At 41.9% G+C, this 18,631-nt stretch overlaps 1 protein-coding gene across 3 annotated transcripts; it reads left to right on the forward strand.

The window, feature by feature from the left end:
* Nucleotides 1-5,252: 5,252 nt before the first annotated feature.
* On the forward strand, nucleotides 5,253-9,733 carry LOC110528068 (zona pellucida sperm-binding protein 3). Of its 3 annotated transcripts, none has more exons than XM_036983623.2 (11): nucleotides 5,253-5,741; nucleotides 5,823-5,938; nucleotides 6,028-6,131; nucleotides 6,894-7,071; nucleotides 7,230-7,347; nucleotides 7,499-7,584; nucleotides 7,708-7,904; nucleotides 8,054-8,230; nucleotides 8,775-8,906; nucleotides 8,981-9,109; nucleotides 9,472-9,733. In XM_036983623.2, exons 1-10 carry the CDS (start codon nucleotides 5,319-5,321, stop codon nucleotides 9,103-9,105), a joined length of 1,656 nt encoding a protein of 551 aa, XP_036839518.2. In that variant the 5' UTR covers nucleotides 5,253-5,318; the 3' UTR covers nucleotides 9,106-9,109; nucleotides 9,472-9,733. The 3 variants fall into 3 exon arrangements, with proteins under 3 accessions (XP_036839518.2, XP_036839519.2, XP_036839517.2); XM_036983624.2 differs by having other exon boundaries at nucleotides 9,590-9,733; XM_036983622.2 differs by having other exon boundaries at nucleotides 9,458-9,589.
* The last annotated feature ends 8,898 nt before the right edge of the window (nucleotides 9,734-18,631 follow it).

The raw sequence follows: 18,631 nt of genomic DNA on the forward strand, positions 1-18,631 counted from the left end.
CATGAGGTAGAAGGAATTGTCCGTAGAGTTCTGAGACAGGATTGTGTCGAGGCACAGATCTGGGGAAGGGTACCAAAAGATTTCTGCAGTATTGAAGGTCCCCAAGAACACAGTGGCCTCCATCATTCTTAAATGGAAGAAGTTTGGAACCACCAAGACTCTTCCGAGAGCGATCCCCCCCAGCCAAACTGAGTCATCGGGGGAGAGGGGCCTTGTCAGTGAGGTGACCAAGATCCCGATGGTCACTATGACAGAGCTCCAGAGTTTGTTGTGGTGTAAAGTACTTAAGTAAACATACTTTAAAGTACTACTTAAGTCATTTTTTGTGTATATCTACTTTACTATTTATATATTTGACTACTTTTAGTTTTACTTCACTACATTCTTTAAGAAAATATAATACTTTTTACTCCGTACATTTTCCTTGACACCCAAAAGTACTCGCTACATTTTGAATACTTAGCAGGACAGGAAAATAGTCAAATTCACTAACTTATCAACCGAACATCCCTGGTCATCCCTACTGCCTCTGATCTGGTGGACTCACTAAACACACATGTTTTGTTTGTAAATTATGTCTGTCTTTCCGTAAATTTAAAAAACAAGAAAATGGTGCCATCTGGATTGCTTAATATAAAGATTTTTTTATTATTTATACTTTTACTTTTGATACTTAAGTATATTTTAAACCAAATACTTTTCGACTTTTACTCAAGTATAATTTTACTGGGTGACTTTTACTTTTACTTGAGTCATTCTCTAGTAAGGCATCTTTACTCTTACTCAAATATGACAGTTGGATACTTTTTCCACCACTGCACTCCACCAATCAGGCTTTTATGGTACAGTAGAGTGGCCAGATGAAAGCCACTCCTCAGTAAAAGGCACATGACTGCCCGCTTGGAGTTTGCCAAAAGACACCTAAAGAGTCTCAGACCATGAGAAACAAGATGGTCTCTGGTCTGATGAAACCAAGATTGAACTCTTTGGCCTGAATGCCAAGCATTATGTCTGGGGGAAACCTGTTACCATCCCTACGGTGAAGCATTGTGGTGACAGCATCATACTATGGGGATGTTTTTCAGCGGCAGGGACTTGGAGACCCGTCAGGATAGAGCGAAATATGAAAGGAGCAAAGTACATAGAATTTTTTTTTTTTTTTAATTGTTTTACTTTGCTTATTGGATTTTCAACACCACCATTTACAAAATAATTGCACTTGTAAGTTATTTGGTAGTAATATAAAACAACACATCAAATACAACAATGCAGCAAAACAAAGAGTGAGACCGAAAGATATATAAAAATGTACAAAAATAAGATAAAAAATATATATATTTTGATACAGTTGTTACAGGTCAACTAGCACAGATAATACAGTCCTTAACATCCAAGATGCCGTGTATACACATACCAGGCCTCTTACATCACCGATATATAAATATACATCACTCTGGCACTGCAGGGAAATGTAGTCGTTTAACATGAGAAAAGAAGGGAGCCCACATTGCATAGAATTTGTCTATAGACCCATTGAGTGTGTGTTAAGTTTTTTCCAACTTTATGCAATTCAAAATGGATTTAATCCAAAGAGCATGAGAAAGGGGTGCAGAGGATTTCCATCGAAGTAAAATGTATCTAACAAAGTGACAAAGGCAATTATATCCTTAATCATTTTGGTCAGTTGTAATGTGGGTAAGGAAACACCAAATAATGCAATCAAAGGATCTAGTTTGATCTGTGTGCCACTTAATTCTGAGAGTGTGTTAAAACTTCTTATGGCTGCATTACCGTTAACGGGAGCGATATGACAACAACCAGTGAAAGTACAGGGCGCCAAGTTCAAAAGAACAGAAATCTCAAAATTAAAATTCCTCAAACATACATGTATCTTATATCGTTTTGAAGATTTAATATTGTCTAATGAGGTGGTTTGCAGTGAGCAAATTTGACTATAGATTATTGACAAAGTGACTTTCAGAGTAGGAAGTGGGATAAGAAATGTGTCAAACTGTGTTTCACCAGGAAGGGTGGAAAATCGGGGATCTATGCTGTGGACGTAACTCCGGATTTGTAAGAACCTAAAGAAATTATGTCTGGAGAGATCAAAATAAGCTGATAATTGTTCAAAGGTACTAAATTCATTGTTAATATAGAGATCTCTAAATCTTTTAATACCGAGACTAATCCATATTGAGAAAGCAACATCAACCATAGATGGGGGAAAAGCTGGGTTTGAGGCTACCGGAGTGAAAGAAGAGTTTGTCTGAAACCCAAAGTGGGGTCTAAATTGTCCAGATCTTCAATATTGTTTTGACATATATTTTGGTGAAGGAGGAGTAAGGGCCTGTAATGGAGGCGTGAGCGAGGGAAGATAATGATGCTGGTATAGATGAGGTGGCCTCCATCTCCAGTGTCGTGTCTTTGGCTATGCCGGATTAAGTGATATGACATGCTATTCTATAAAATATTGTCTCCGTAATTAATATCACCTGATTGAGCTAATCATGTAAATGTAATTAACTAGAGAGTCGTGGCACCACAAAATAATATTTATAGAGCTGTTATCTTCCGAATAAACTCTTAAAGACCTAGTAATATTTTACATCAATAGCAGTCAATTATTAATCGTCATCTTAATTCAGTCTCATCTGAAAGTTGTAAATTCTTGGTTATCTGCACGAACCCTGGCTAACAAGTTGAATCAGCAATACAAAATTGGGTTTAATTATTTATTTACTAAATACCTAACTAATCACACAGAATTACACATACACATAATTAATCAACTTGATTACAAATTACATCATAAAGGAAAACATCCCTAGAAGGCGGAACAGATATGACAGCTGACAGTTACACAAAAGAAAAGAGGCTGGGTTTGAGTGAAAGAGAGGGAAAGAGAAAGAGAGGGAAGACTGAGGAACAAAGGGCGAAGCTGTGCTATTGTAAAGACAGTATCTTATGCATTCTAAATTACCGCCCATTTGGAAAAGGAAAATGCAATATATATTTACTCTGAGCTGCGCTTCGGTAGGTTGGTGGTAGATGGAAGGCCGTGTTGCCAAACCGAGTCCTTTGTCCTTTGAAGAATGTCTCTGGTGGTCAATTGGATACTTTATAGTAACGTTGTTGTGTGATAGACGGGATACTCTGTCTGTTCCTTCCTAACCCTTGTTTGCATCTGCTGTTGTATCTGCTGTTGTATCATATACCACATACCACCTTATTGTTATTATAAACTTACTTTTTCCACATTTTGTTACCTTGCAGCCTTATTCTAAAATGGACAAACAGTCGTCCCCCCCCCCCCCCCCCCCTCATCAATCTACACACAATACCCCATGATGACAAAGCAAAAACAGGTTTTTAGACATTTTAGCACATTTATATATATTTTTTTAACTGAAATATGACATTTACATAAGTATCCATACCCTTTCCTCAGTGCTTTGTTGAAGCACCGTTGGCAATGATTACAGCCTCGAGTCTTCTTGGGTATGACGCAACAAGCTTGGCACACCTGTATTTAGGGAGTTTCTCCAATTCTTCTCTGATAGGTTGAATGGGGAGATTCGCTGCACAGCTATTTTCAGGTCTCTCCAGAGATGTTAGATCGGGTTCTGGCTCTGGCTGGGCCACTCAAGGACATTCAGAGACTTGTCCCGAAGCCACTCCTGCTTTGTCTTGGCTGTGTGCTTAGGGTCGTTGTCTTGTTGGAAGGGGAACCTTCGCCCCAGTCTGAGGTCCTGAGCGCTCTGGAGCAAGTTTAGTGGAAAAAGTCAGTGGGTCTGAATACTTTCCGAATGCACTGTATATTGTGTACTGCTGCACTGTAGATAGTGTACTGCTACACATACACCCTTATACTGTAAGCATGTGACCACAGATCTCAGACCCTGGGTTTACATCCCTGCTCTACTGGTAATGAAAGTGGTTCCTGGAATGGGGTCAATAAGCCATTTGTTTGCAGCCTTTTCATGTTCAACAGGCCTGCATACAAGGGTAGGAGATGCAATCGAACAGGCTAGAACTCTGGGTAGTCTCTTTGATTAATACCCTTGGTTCTTCTATTGTGGTCTTCCCTCCGTTGCATAGGCTGGGACATAATACCTGACTAATTTCTACTGCCTAACTTTGTGTGTCATGTTTATGTTTTACAGATTCTATTAGTGCAAAGTGTTTTCTAGCCAAGTGTTTGTTTACCCAAGCATTCAGCAGCCATGTAGATTGGCTTCAAGCTTAATTATGAACTCAACATCAACAGTTCTGCTTCAGTGGTGGCATTCATTTACATTTATGCAATAAATGCAGTGTTCAGTTTTCCTTACACAAAAATACTTCTCCTGCCTTAAGATCTGCCACGTATCAGCGACTCTTCAACCTCAGGAGGCTGAAGAAATGTGTCTTGTCACCCAAAACCCTGACTAACTTTTACAGATCCACAATCGAGAGCATCCTGTAAGGATGTATCCCAGCCTGGTACGGCAACTGCTTGCCCTGAACCGCAAGGCTCTCCAGAGGGTGGTGCGGTCTGCACAACGCATCACCGGGGGCAAACTACCTGCCCAACCTTGGCATCTATAGCACCCGATGTCACAGGTAGGCAAAAAAAGATCATCAAAGACAACAGCCACCCGAGCCACTGCCTGTTCACACCGTTACCATCCAGAAGGTGAGGTCAGTACAGGTGCATCGAAGCTGGGACCGAGAGACTGAAGAACAGCTTCTATCTCAAGGCCATCACGCTGCTAAACAGCAGTCACTAACTCAGAGAGGCTGCTGCCTACATGGAGACGCAATCACTGGCCACTTTAACAAATGGATCATTAGTCACTTTAAACGATGCCACTTAATCATGTTTACATATCTTACAATACTCATATCATATTTATGTACTGTATTTTATACCATCTATTGCACCTTGCCTATGCCGCTTGGCCTTTGTCCATCCTTATATTTATATGTAAATTTTCTCATTCACCCCTTTTAGATTTGTGTGTATTAGTTGAGGTTGTTGGGGAACTGTTAGATTACTTGTTAGATATTACTGCACTGTCGGAACCAGAACCACAAGCATTTTGCTACACTCGCATTAACATCTGCTAACTATGTGTTTGTGACAAATAAAATGTGATTTGATTTGAACATGCGTGCCAATTAAAGATCTTGACTAATCAGATGCAAGGCCAAATTAGGGCATAATCCAGCCCAGGTGTGCAGCCTGGTTGGTTGTTAAAAGCTACCTCAGTTTCATCAATTGTAGCATAGCAGAGGCACGCTGTCCTCTAACCTACAGAGTCACATTAGTTGTTGGCATGGGCCTCATGATGGCAAACACGCTCAGGTTATTGTTCAAGCAACTGGTTTGGTTTTTACTTGTGGAAAAGTTCTTACTCTCTCCTGCTTTGTCATATACTTATAGCACTGGCACATGGCAACAACTTCCAAGGCGAACACCGCAATTTGACAATCGTCCACGCTTTAAACAGCCTCCACTCCAACAAACAGTTTCAAGGCCAGTTCGAGTAGAAACTGTCGCTGTGACGTGCCATTCAGACTACATGGAGATAGTCGTGAAGGCTGATCTGTTTAAACTCGGTAATCTAATCGACGTGGATGACCTGCGACTTGGCGTTGAACAGTACCAAGACCAAGGGCCGTGTAGGGCTACAGCTTCAGCAGCCGGAGATGAGTACAGAATATTTGCAGCACTTTCGGACTGTGGAACCAAGCACATGGTAATATATATATATTTTTTTAATTCAGTAGTTGACTTCTTGAAACAACTTTCTCTTAAATGCTGCTTTGTGACTCCGCAGCTGAACGAAGACTCATTGATCTACGCAAACCTCCTCAGATATACACCCAGAACCACACCAGATGACGTTATTCGAATGGCTGGTGCTGTAATCCCAATTGAGTGTCATTATGAAAGGTGAGTTTAGGCTATACTGTTGTATGACGGTCATAGGAATCCTGCGTTGACCTATTGGTGTATTTACCGGTCTGTACTTTCTGTTTCAGGAAGTACAGTTTGGACAGCTCTTCTCTCCAGCCGACCTGGATCCCTTTCACCGCCACAGTGTCTGCTAAAGACACCCTGCAGTTCTCATTGAAGCTTATGACAAGTGGGTATATAAATCCTGGGCTGCATTTTGCAGGGTACAATTTTGTTGACCATTCAGATAATATATCAAAAGGATTCAATGGCACTCTCCCAGAAGCTTGATAAAACCCGTGAATTGAATGTTCAGATATCAAATTTATTTATATAGCCCTCCTTACATCAGCAAGCAATGTAGGTGTAGAAGCACGGTGGCTAGGAAACTCCCTAGAAAGGCTCTGAGGGGTGGCCAGTCCTCTTCTGGCTGTGCCGGGTGGAGATTATTACAGAACATGGCAACGATGTTCAAATGGTCAAAAAATAATCACAGTTGTCGAGGGTGCAACAGGTCAGCACCTCAGGAGTAAATGTCAGTTGGCTTTTCATAGCCGATCATTGAGAGTATCTCTACCGCTCCTGCTGTCTCTAGAGTTGAAAACAGCCGGTCTGGGACAGGTAGCTCGTCCAGTGAACAGGTCAGGGTTCCATAGCCAGGGTTCCATAGCCACAGGCAGATATAAATGTACTATGTAGCACAAATTCCCCTCTGACATGCAAAATACGGAATCACATCAGACAACTGTTATTGGGGACACTTCTATCTGCAACGTTATACAGTTTGCCTCCTAAACATGGCCCTCATTTTAATCCATTATTAGATGCTCACTAGTTGAGCGCCTATTGACAATATGTTCTGGCCGTGGTAGTTTTAATAGCGACTCATGTTCGTAACTTTGAAACGCATCGCTTGCAGTACGATCTTTCTTTACTGCCATTTCCTTTCCAGGTGACTGGCTCTATGAGCGGGGTTCTGGAGTCTACTTCCTGGGTGATCCCATCAACATTGAGGCGTCTGTCAGGGTTGCTCACCACACCAGGTTCAGGGTCTTTGTTAGCAGCTGCGTGGCCACACTGGACCCTGTTAGCAACTCTGTTCCCAGATATGTCTTCATTGAGAGTGATGGGTAAGCAGGGGGGGAATGACTATTATCCGGCTGGCCCATAGAGAACGGTAGAATATGCCATTTGAGGGCTTCCACCATTTTTATGGTTTCTTTGAGACTTCTTAATTGGGTACTAAGGAAGATGCCCCAATATGTATTTTAATATTATCTCCCTCCAGGTGCTTGTTGGATTCCCAGCTGCCTGGTTCCCACTCTGGTTTCATGCGTAGAACCCAGGACAACAAGCTCGGGTTTCACATTGATGCCTTTAGGTTCTACCAGGAGGACAGGGCAGAGGTGAGGGCGGTATTTAATAAAAAATAAAAAATATGTTGTAGAGGCCATTATGGGTACGTTAGTTAAATTATTCTACAGTAACATAATTTATAGACATTATGTAGGCTACTGTGATTCTGCGTCTTTTTTTTGCTTATCCTGTTTTTCACAGCTGTACATCACCTGCCATCTTATGGCAGTCCCTGTCATGGACCATGCAGAGCCTAGCAACAAGGCATGCTCCTTCATTGATGGCAGGTGGGAAAAGTCAAATTTCCTTAGCTACTGTTACTGGGCTGTGACCTATTCACTGGAATAACCATAGCTTTTTAAAAAAGTGGTGTGTTCTTGGTCCATGAGTAGATCTTTCATACATTTCAGATGGAGGTCTGCTGATGAGAATGATTTGCTATGTGGTCATTGTCCAAGCCTGAGTAGACAGAAGGGGGTTGATCAAGCTCCAGTACAACGTCCCCTCAGTCCAAGACTAGGTGGTAGCCAACTTGAACCTCGTGTCTACCGCAACAAACCCCCAGCCTCTGGTGACAATTGGAGTATTGGGACGAAGGCCAAGAAAGGTGTATTTGACATCTTAATCCCGCTATTCCATCACCACCTTCTCAAAACACATTGCAGGGGCGGGACCTTCTCCAATATGGAAATTGAGGGAAGACTAATTGAGTGTCTTTACTGCAGATGTATGTGTTTTAATGTGTTGTCCTTTTAGTATGGGACCAGGATACTACTTTGGGCCCCATGATGGTCCTCCCAAGTAAACAGAAGAGTACACCTCTATCTCCACGGACGAATGGCGGTATCGATATACCTGGCTTCCCTGCCTCAACAGGGGACAGGAAGCCCGTATCACCTGGCAGTCGTTGGCGTGGCATGGACTTCAAGAGAGGTAATTTGACTCTGACATGGCATAATCTTATTCCTCATGTAGTGCACTACCTTTGAACCCAACCCTAGGCAACAGCAGTAACTAGGGTCTGGTTTCAATGACTGACTCGTTTGGCAACTTCTCCCAACAAATCACGAGGCAGAACGTCATGATTTGAAACCAAATTTTGCAGGGAATACCTTTGCAGTGGTTTTAGCGAAGGTAGTTGAGGCAAACTAGCCACTTGCATAATGCACTCATTAAAAATAACTTCTCTCCATCTTGCTAGCTACTATTTTGTATGTATTCAAGCGGTTAAGGTAGTGACATAGGCCTCGCTGACAAACTCGCATTCTAGTACGTACAGAAGTGTAAAGCCAGTTTTTAAAATGTGTGGGAGGCAACCAGGATGCCTAGACTATTGCCCAGACCATGATGCACTGGTCAAAAGTAGTGCACGCTATAGGTCATCGGGTGCCACTTCGGACGCCTGTCTTTTCCTGTCCCTATAGGCTAGCAATTCTGCCAACACTGGCTGTGTTAATCTGTTACATTTTAATTCCAGGACCTTATTTCGCCCAATCCCAAAATGAGGTTAGTCCCTTGGGCCCAAGGGTTGGACCCAACAACAAGCACGGTCTCGTTAGCTCTGCAACAGATGGCTTCATCAGGCAGAAAGAACTAATCGCCCAACAAGGTAATGACAGTACGTTACTGTTTTGAATGTATGATAATTGCATGTGGACTCTGTGCTAAATCGTCTGTTCTCAGAGCTGGAGGCCACTCCAGACCCTAAGTTGATTCCTACACCTGAGCCCATTGGAGACCTTGAGGTTACCACAGAGAAAGAGGGTCTGGGTGAAGAGGAGGATCAGTATGAGATTGGAACCTATTGAAAGGGTATGTATGGGATGATGGTACTGCTATTTTAGAGGGAAATAACCTGCACATGGCAAGCAGGTTAGCACTTATTGGGATGGCTCCGCAGAATGTTCACTAGCTGGCTCAGCCACAAAGTAATAAACTGATTTTTTTAAACATTAACCTCTCTGCCAACCCTAATGCCTAACATTAAATTAAAAGCATACATTGTTACAATGTAGCCAATTTTGACTTTCCATCTGGCACATCTAGTGGAAATCGCTCAGTTCTGCCTCCAGGACAATACCGTCTGTATAAATGTCAACTTGCACATGGCAATTGCCAGTATCACTTTTAAATATCTGCTTTTGATGTGGCTTCATAAAGGGATATGTTCCCAGTCCACTATCAAATTTCTAGAATTGGAAGGCGCTGTTGTCGTGGTGGCCCATAATAGACTTGCTCCAAGCAGCAGCACACTCCAACTCACTGAGGTTGGTGCCGGTCCTGATGTCCCAGCACACAAGGAGGATGACCCTACAACAAAGTGCCATAAGCACCACATCTGCTCCTGGCGACGTCAACCAGTGAAGGGACTACCACAACACTGAGACGATATCTCAAGAGATGCCTGTTAATCTCTTTGAAAAATAAATGATTTAACGCTACTTCGACTGACTTTCTGTCTTCACCATTATGCACTACATGCTAGAGTAATCTGAAATATTGCCTTCATTTGTTAAAGTGAGGGCCTGTTGCTGCCAACTGATATTTCCTAGCTTAGTCTTTGGTCTGTATTGGTGTTTGCGTAGCCAGACATCACATCTTGGATTAATGTGACTCTGTCCCAAGGTTCCTGATTGAGCATGTAAGCTACAGGGCATTCTGAGACATTGGGCTTGCTATGAAGGGTCTGAGGAATGGGTGGACTGCACAGGAGGTTGGTGGCCCCTTAATTGGGAAGACCGGGCTTGTGGTAACTGCAGTGGAATGGTATAAAACCCATGGTTTCCCGTCTTCCCTCAACCTCCACTGGCGGACTGGAAGCAGAAATCGGCACTGGCATTTCTAACTGGTCCTTTTCCTTAATCTGCCCCTTTGAGAGACTTCCAATATCCACAAGGATCAATGGAAAGTTCCTCCCTGACTACATTGCAGATGCCTGCCAGATCTTAATGCCTGGTTATGTATTTAACAAATCAGAACACACAGCACTGATGTGGCACACAACCACTGGTTGCACCGCTTAAGCATCTAGTTGGGCAGGTGCTACGGGATTGCCACAGCACCTGTTCTGATTTCAAAAAGCCAGAGATGAGAAATTATCAGGTGCCAATTCACACACATTAAATGGCTGCTTTTAGACAGGCAGCACAATTCTGCTCTTTTTCCACTAATTGGTCTAGACCAATCGCAACATATTTTTTCAAATCGGATTGGTTGAGGCCAATTAGTGAAAAAATGAGCAGAATTGGGCTGCCTGTCTAAACGCAGCCGATGGCCTTAGGGGTTCTAGGCCCATACTCCCAAAGCATCTCGGACTATAGAACAGCTTATCAATGGATCGGTTTTGCCTTTTAGATCAGTGCACTAGCGCCTTGTTCACACTGCAAGGCCTAATGCTCACATCTGTTAAAGAATTTCACCTTTTCAACCAGGTAGGCTAGTTGAGGACAAGTTCTCACTTACAACTGCAACCTGGCCAAGCTAAAGCAAACACAAACAGGGTTACACAGTGCGACACAAACAGGGTTACACATGGAATAATCAAACATACAGTCAACACAATAGCGACGTGTATATACAGTGTGCAAATGAGGTATTGCAAATAGGCCATAGTGGCAAAATAATTACAATTTAGCAATTAAACACGAGTGATGTGCAGAAGATAAATGTGCAAGTAGAGCTACTGGGGAGCAAAACCTATAACAGTATGGGGATGAGGTATTTACAGCTGAGCTATGTGCTGTGATCTGTGAGCTGCTCTGACAGCTGGTGCTTAAAGTTAGTGAGGGAGATATGAGGCTTCAGTGATTTTTGCAATACGTTAGTCATTGGCATCAGAGAACTGGAAGGAAAGGTGACCAAAGGACGAATTGGCTTTGGGGGTGACCAGTGAAATATACCTGCTGGAGCGTGTGCTATGGGTGGGTGCTGCTTTGTTGTTTTGGAATGCTGACTCTCCAAGCTAAGGTGACAAAGCCTACCATGGATGTTCCCAGTTACTTTGAATGTTAAAAATGATTGTGTTAGAACACTTAAAGCCTCAAAGGACAATGAAACTATTTTCAATACGAGTCCTTTCTGGCTCGCCACAGCAGTCAACTAGCTAGCTAGGTAGCTTTCTAGCACATTCAATCATTTGTCTGTAAGCAATAGATGTTCTTGTCAACCGACTAACTAGCAAGCAACAAGATATGTAAAATAGCAGTCTAAAAACCACGAGGGCAAATAGATCAAATTTGACCGTTAGACACAAGTCGCATGGCCAGGAATCAAATTTGTATCTGATTTCAAACCACCTTGGAAGGTCAGGGCCAGCACCAGACAAAAGCGGTCGCTTAGGGTCCCCGGACACTAGGGGGCCCCCGACCCAAAAAGGTTTATACACATATACAGTACCAGCCAAAAGTTCGGACACACCTACTCATTCAAGGGTTTTTCTTAATTTTTTACTATTTTCTACATTGTAGAATAATAGTGAAGACATCAAACTATGAAATAACACATGGAATCATGTAGTAACCAAAAACGTGTTAACGGAACACTAAAACTTGAATTTCTCTGTCTCTTGTCAGTTGGCCATTTCAGTACAACAGCTCAATTTCCCTGTCACTTTAATGTACAGTGTTCCGTTGATGTGTTAAAACCCTTCAGCGACGTTTTGTTTCAATGACAAGGCTGACAACTACTCTAGGCCAATTAAGGCAGAAATGTAAAATTAAAAACACTATATTACATTTCGGAACAGATTTCACAACACATTAAGTGTGCGCCCTCAGGCTACTACTCTACTACCACATATCTACAACACAAAATCCATGTGTAGGTGTGTGTATAGTGTGTATGTTATTATGTGTGTGTGTGTCTGTGCCTGAGTGTGTGTCTCTTCACAGTCACCACAGTTCCATAAGATGCATTTTTATCTGGATTTAATCAGATTTTACTGCTTGCATGAGTTACTTGATGTGGAATAGAGTTCCATGTAGTCATGGCTCTATGTAGACTTGGGGACTGTGAAGAGACCTTTGGTGGCATATCTTGTGGAGTGGCATGGGTGTCTGAGCTGTTTGCTAGTACGCTAGACAGCTCAGTGTGTTCAAAGTGTCAATATTTCTCACAATTGGCCTGTTCTTGGCCAATTGTAATTTTGGCCAATTGTAATTTGTAAAGTCCCTCTTTGTGGCACCCGATCACACAACTGCAAGGTAGTCCAGGTGCGACATAACTAGGGCCTGTAGGGCCTGCCTTGTTGATAGCGTCGTTAAGAAGGCAAATCAGTGCTTTATAATGGACAGACCTCTCCCCATCTTAGCTACTGTTGCATCAATGTTTTGACCATGACAGTTTACAGTCCAGGGTTACTCCAATTACTTTAGTCTCCTCAACTTGCTGAATTTCCACATTATTCATTACAAGATTTAGTTGAGGTTTAGGGTTTAGTAAATTATTTGTCCCAAATACAATGCTTTCAGTTTTTTTTTATATATTTAGGACTCATTTATTTATTGCCACCCATTCTGACTGCAGCTCTTTGTTAAATGTTGCAGTGATTTCTCTTTCTGTGGTAGCTGAAGTGTATAATGTTGAGTCATCAGCATACATAGACACACAGGCTTTACTCAGGTCATTAGTAAGGATTGAAAAAAGTAAGGGGCTGTTACTGTAATTTAATTATACCAATATGTATTCATTAATTGAATTCCCTTAATCTATTTTATGGGAATTTGTAAGATTCTTGTTTGCTTAAAATAGACGGAGACCAGTCTTTTCAATAATAGGTAACAGAATTTATTCTCGGAGCGCGCTCCCACGTTACCACGAGCAACAGTTTATATACAATAACATGACGTCATTTCATTGCTTAACAGAATCCCCTCCTCTCGACCGGGACAAAGGGAACTTTAAAAGTTCATTCTGACCCCCCTAGCCTAGCACATACACAGGACACACAACACAACTGAATTAACTTTTGACCCCTCAACATTATTGATCACCACTTAGCTGACAGTTCTAATTAACAGAAAACCTAGGAATGCACTCACTGTCTTATCTAAAACACCCCAGAGCTAAGTTTTGTCGGTTCAACCATAGGTTAACTACCTTATCTGTTTACTTAATCCACAACCCATTTCTTTCTTCCTAGTTGGAATGGTGTTCATTAACTTGAATTACTCCTTGTCCGTGTCACACAATCCCTTCTTATGAACTCATATTGTTAATCAGATATAATAAAACAGAGTATAAGTTTACTTAGTTACAGTTCCATTTAAAATTATTTGTTCAGTCATTTAATGATAATTTTCCTAACAGGGGCCTAGACAGCTGTCCTGGGGAATGCCTGACTACCAGGATTATGTTGGAGAGGCATCCATTAAATAACACCCTCTGTGTTCTGTTAGAAAGGTAACTCTCGATCCACAATATTTCAGGGGATGTAAAGCCATAACACATATGTTTTTCCGTCAGCAAATTATGATAGAAAATGTAAAAGTGGCACTGAAGTCAAATCAAATCAAATCAAATTTTATTTGTCACATACACATGGTTAGCAGATGTTAATACGAGTGTAGCAAAATGCTTGTGCTTCTAGTTCCGACAATGCAGTAATAACCAACAAGTAATCTAACTAACAATTCCAAAACTACTGTCTTATACACAGTGTAAGGGGATAAAGAATATGTACATAAGGATATATGAATGAGTGATGGTACAGAGCAGCATAGGCAGGATACAGTAGATGGTATCGAGTACAGTATATACATGATGTGAGAATGTAAACAAAGTGGCATAGTTAAAGTGGCTAGTGATACATGTATTACATAAGGATGCAGTCGATGATATAGAGTACAGTATATACGTATGCATATGAGATGAATAATGTAGGGTAAGTAACATTATATAAGGTAGCATTGTTTAAAGTGGCTAGTGAAATATTTACATCATTTCCCATCAATTTCCATTATTAAAGTGGCTGGAGTTGAGTCAGTGACAGTGTCAGTGTGTTGGCAGCAGCCACTCAATGTTAAATGGTGGCTGTTTAACAGTCTGATGGCATTGAGATAGAAGCTGTTTTTCTTTGTTTCTTTGTTTTCTGTTCAGCTTTGATGCACCTGTACTGACCTCGCCTTCTGGATGATAGCGGGGTGAACAGGCAGTGGCTCGGGTGGTTGATGTCCTTGATGATCTTTATGGCCTTCCTGTAACATCGGGTGGTGTAGGTGTCCTGGAGGGCAGGTAGTTTGCCCCCGGTGATGCGTTGTGCAGACCTCACTACCCTCTGGAGAGCCTTACGGTTGTGGGCGGAGCAGCCCGCCAGGATGCTCTCGATTGTGCATCTGTAGAAGTTTGTGAGTGCTTTTGGTGACAAACCAAATTTCTTCAGACTCCTGAGGTTGAAGAGGCGCTGCTGCGCCTTCTTCACGATGCTGTCTGTGTGAGTGGACCAATTCAGTTTGTCTGTGATGTGTATGCCGAGGAACTTAAAACTTGCTACCCTCTCCACTACTGTTCCATTGATGTGGATAGGGGGGTGTTCCCTCTGCTGTTTCCTGAAGTCCACAATCATCTCCTTAGTTTTGTTGACGTTGAGTGTGAGGTTATTTTCCTGACACCACACTCCGAGGGCCCTCACCTCCTCCCTGTAGGCCGTCTCGTCGTTGTTGGTAATCAAGCCTACCACTGTTGTGTCATCCGCAAACTTGATGATTGAGTTGGAGGCGTGCGTGGCCATGCAGTCGTGGGTGAACAGGGAGTACAGGAGAGGGCTCAGAACGCACCCTTGTGGGGCCCCAGTGTTGAGGATCAGCGGGGTGGAGATGTTGTTGCCTACCCTCACCACCTGGGGGGCGGCCCGTCAGGAAGTCCAGTACCCAGTTGCACAGGGCGGGGTCGAGACTCAGGGTCTCGAGCTTGATGACGAGCTTGGAGGGTACTATGGTGTTGAATGCCGAGCTGTAGTCGATGAACAGCATTCTCACATAGGTATTCCTCTTGTCCAGATGGGTTAGGGCAGTGTGCAGTGTGGTTGAGATTGCATCGTCTGTGGACCTATTTGGGCGGTAAGCAAATTGGAGTGGGTCTAGGGTGTCGGGTAGGGTGGAGGTCATATGGTCCTTGACTAGTCTCTCAAAGCACTTCATGATGACGGAAGTGAGTGCTACGGGGCGGTAGTCGTTTAGCTCAGTTACCTTAGCTTTCTTGGGAACAGGAACAATGGTGACCCTCTTGAAGCATGTGGGAACAGCAGACTGGTATAGGGATTGATTGAATATGTCCGTAAACACACCGGCCAGCTGGTCTGCGCATGCTCTGAGGGCGCGGCTGGGGATGCCGTCTGGGCCTGCAGCCTTGCGAGGGTTAACACGTTTAAATGTCTTACTCACCTCGGCTGCAGTGAAGGAGAGTCCGCATGTTTTCGTTGCAGGCCGTGTCAGTGGCACTGTATTGTCCTCAAAGCGGGCAAAAAAGTGATTTAGTCTGCCTGGGAGCAGGACATCCTGGTCCGTGACTCGGCTGGATTTCTTCTTGTAGTCCGTGATTGACTATAGACCCTGCCACATACCTCTTGTGTCTGAGCTGTTGAATTGAGATTCTACTTTGTCTCTATACTGACGCTTAGCTTGTTTGATAGCCTTGCGGAGGGAATAGCTGCACTGTTTGTATTCGGTCATGTTACCAGTCACCTTGCCCTGATTAAAAGCAGTGGTTCGCGCTTTCAGTTTCACGCAAATGCTGCCATCAATCCATGGTTTCTGGTTAGGGAATGTTTTAATCGTTGCTATGGGAACGACATCTTCAACGCACGTTCTAATGAACTCGCACACCGAATCAGCGTATTCGTCAATATTGTTATCTGACGCAATACGAAACATGTCCCAGTCCACGTGATGGAAGCAGTCTTGGAGTGTGGAGTCAGCTTGGTCGGACCAGCGTTGGACAGACCTCAGCATGGGAGCCTCTTGTTTTAGTTTCTGTCTGTAGGCAGGGATCAACAAAAAACAGCTCCCACAATTTTTGATTATCAATTTCTCTCAGCCAATCATCAATAATTTGTGTAAGTAACGTACATGTTGAATGCCCTTTCCTATAAGCGTGCTGAAAAATTGTTGTTAATTTATTTTCTGTGAAATAGCATTATCCAAAAGTTTACTAAGGGTTAGTAACAGGCTGATTGGCCAGCTGTTTGAGCCAGTAAAGGGTGCTTTGCTATTTTTGGGTAACGGAATGAATTCTGCTTCCGTCCAGGCCTGAGGGCACACACTTTCCTGAAGGCTTAAATTGAAGAGATGGCAACTAGTAATGGTAATATTGTCTGCTATCATCCTCAGTAATTTTCCATCCAAGTTGTCAGACCCAGGTGACAACAATAATTGTTTCTCTTCTTCCACACTCACTTTACGGAATTCAAAATTACAATGCTCATCTTTCATAATTTGGTCAGTTATGCATGTAGGTTCATAATTAGTTTTTGGCATGTCATGCCTAAATTTGCTAATCTTGTCAATGAAAAAAATCATGAAAGTAGTTGGCAATATCAATGGGTTTTGTGATGAATGAGCCATCTGATGCAATGAATGATGGAGCCGCGTTCACCTCTTTGCCCAACATTTCATTCAAGGTGCTCAAAAGCTTTTAACTATCATTCTTTATATAATTTATCTTTGTTTCATAGTTCAAATCTTCTTCTTTGTGTTCAGTTTAGTCACATGATTTCTCTATTTACAGTACGTTTGCCAATCGGCTGTGCTGCCAGACTTATTTGCCGTTCCATTTTCCTCATCGCTCTCAACCATACAATTGTTCAATTCCTCATCAATCCACAGGGATTTAACCATTATTACAGTCATTTTCTTAATGGGTGCATGCTTATTAGTAACTGGAATAAGCAATTTCATAAATAAGTTTCATAAAGGTTCAACACCCTCAGTAACTAAATATCACCCTGCTACAGTACTAAACGGGCATCTACATGCACAAATCCATGTAGATGCCAAGATAAGTGTTGTGATAAAACATTGTTCAGTGTGACAGTTTTACAATGTGTTGCTTTGCTGATGTAGCTGGGTCGTTCCACGAAATGGGGGCCTTTTGGACATGCAAACTTTAAAATATCTCTTCTTTCAACATTCAATTGCATGGAAGATTTGTTTAACCTACAGAAAAAAACATTTTCCCATCTCAGGCGTTATAATCTTATGAACTAAGTACAATTGAACTGCACTTGTTCCACAGTGTCTGTCAACCCTGTTACGGACACTAATGTACCTGCCTAACTATTTTTTTGAGATAAATCCAACATTTTCTCATTGATCAAGTATCCCTTGTACAAATACACTCACATATAATATCAAACTGATAAGGTTTACACTTGGGCCTCTAACAGGTTTGATGATAACAAGGTTTGAGAAGAAGATCGGCCATCATTCCTCTTGTGGTGAACAGCATATGGTGTTCATGAAATTAGGAATTATACATAAATTCTACACATAATGAAAGTTAAATAAAATTCAAGTTTTCCTAACATTAATTGAGCGAACAGTTTTACCACCTCAACTATGATAAAACAATTATAAATAGACCAAAATGAGAGAAAACACTTCCTTCCTTTTCCACCATGCTTTTCAGAGGACCCAAATGATACCACCTGCTGTGAATCATTTAAATTGGTGGAATGGTCCATTATTTTAAGGGGTAAATTGAATGCATAACATAAAGGGCAGACTTAAATGCATCAGTAATAACATGAATATAAATAATAATCTTCAGAAATGACTTTGTCAAAGCAGCAAAATAACTAGGCTTTTACGATGGATACATGATGGGATTAATTGGGATGAAAAATTGTTAGAAGTGACAGTGTTGATGGAGGGACATGTTGAACTTTGGAACTTTAGCAAGTCTTTATTAATAAAAATTCAGATTTTTTTAATTATCTATGTTATCTATATTAAAGTGCACTTCATTTAAAGTTCCACCATGCAGAAATCGCTCCGCCATTTCCTGGTTGCTAAAATTCAAATAGTTTGCCTAATTTCAGTTTATGTGACAAAACAAGCAAGTAAAGTGAAGAGAATCATTGTACCATCTAAACCGCTGAGAAATATATTTCCATAACCAATAATATTGCATTTTCAGCTGTTTGGAGCTGTTATACAAAAACTAATGTAAAAGACGCAAAAATCTAAATTTAAGAACAGGAAGCATAGAAATATCACACATAGAACAGATCTACCTCTTCTTAGACTTGCTTTCAATGAGAAGGACAGATCTATAATTCACATTGCTGTGTGAATTTAGTTGGTCGGCCAAAAAATTGCAGTATATGTTTCAGCTTTAATA

This window comes from Oncorhynchus mykiss, chromosome 7, assembly GCF_057628025.1.
Source record: "Oncorhynchus mykiss isolate SJ-2025 chromosome 7, ASM5762802v1, whole genome shotgun sequence".
NCBI lineage: Eukaryota > Metazoa > Chordata > Actinopteri > Salmoniformes > Salmonidae > Oncorhynchus > Oncorhynchus mykiss.

What these genes read in the sequence shown, in the direction of transcription:
- LOC110528068 (XM_036983623.2), top strand. Translation starts at nt 5,319, where the DNA reads ATGGGCCTCATGATGGCAAACACGCTCAGGTTATTGTTCAAGCAACTG. An exon ending in ACTGTGGAACCAAGCACATG is followed by an intron (nt 5,742 to 5,822) that starts GTAATATATATA and finishes GTGACTCCGCAG; the next exon opens with CTGAACGAAGACTCATTGAT. An exon ending in ATTGAGTGTCATTATGAAAG is followed by an intron (nt 5,939 to 6,027) that starts GTGAGTTTAGGC and finishes TTTCTGTTTCAG; the next exon opens with GAAGTACAGTTTGGACAGCT.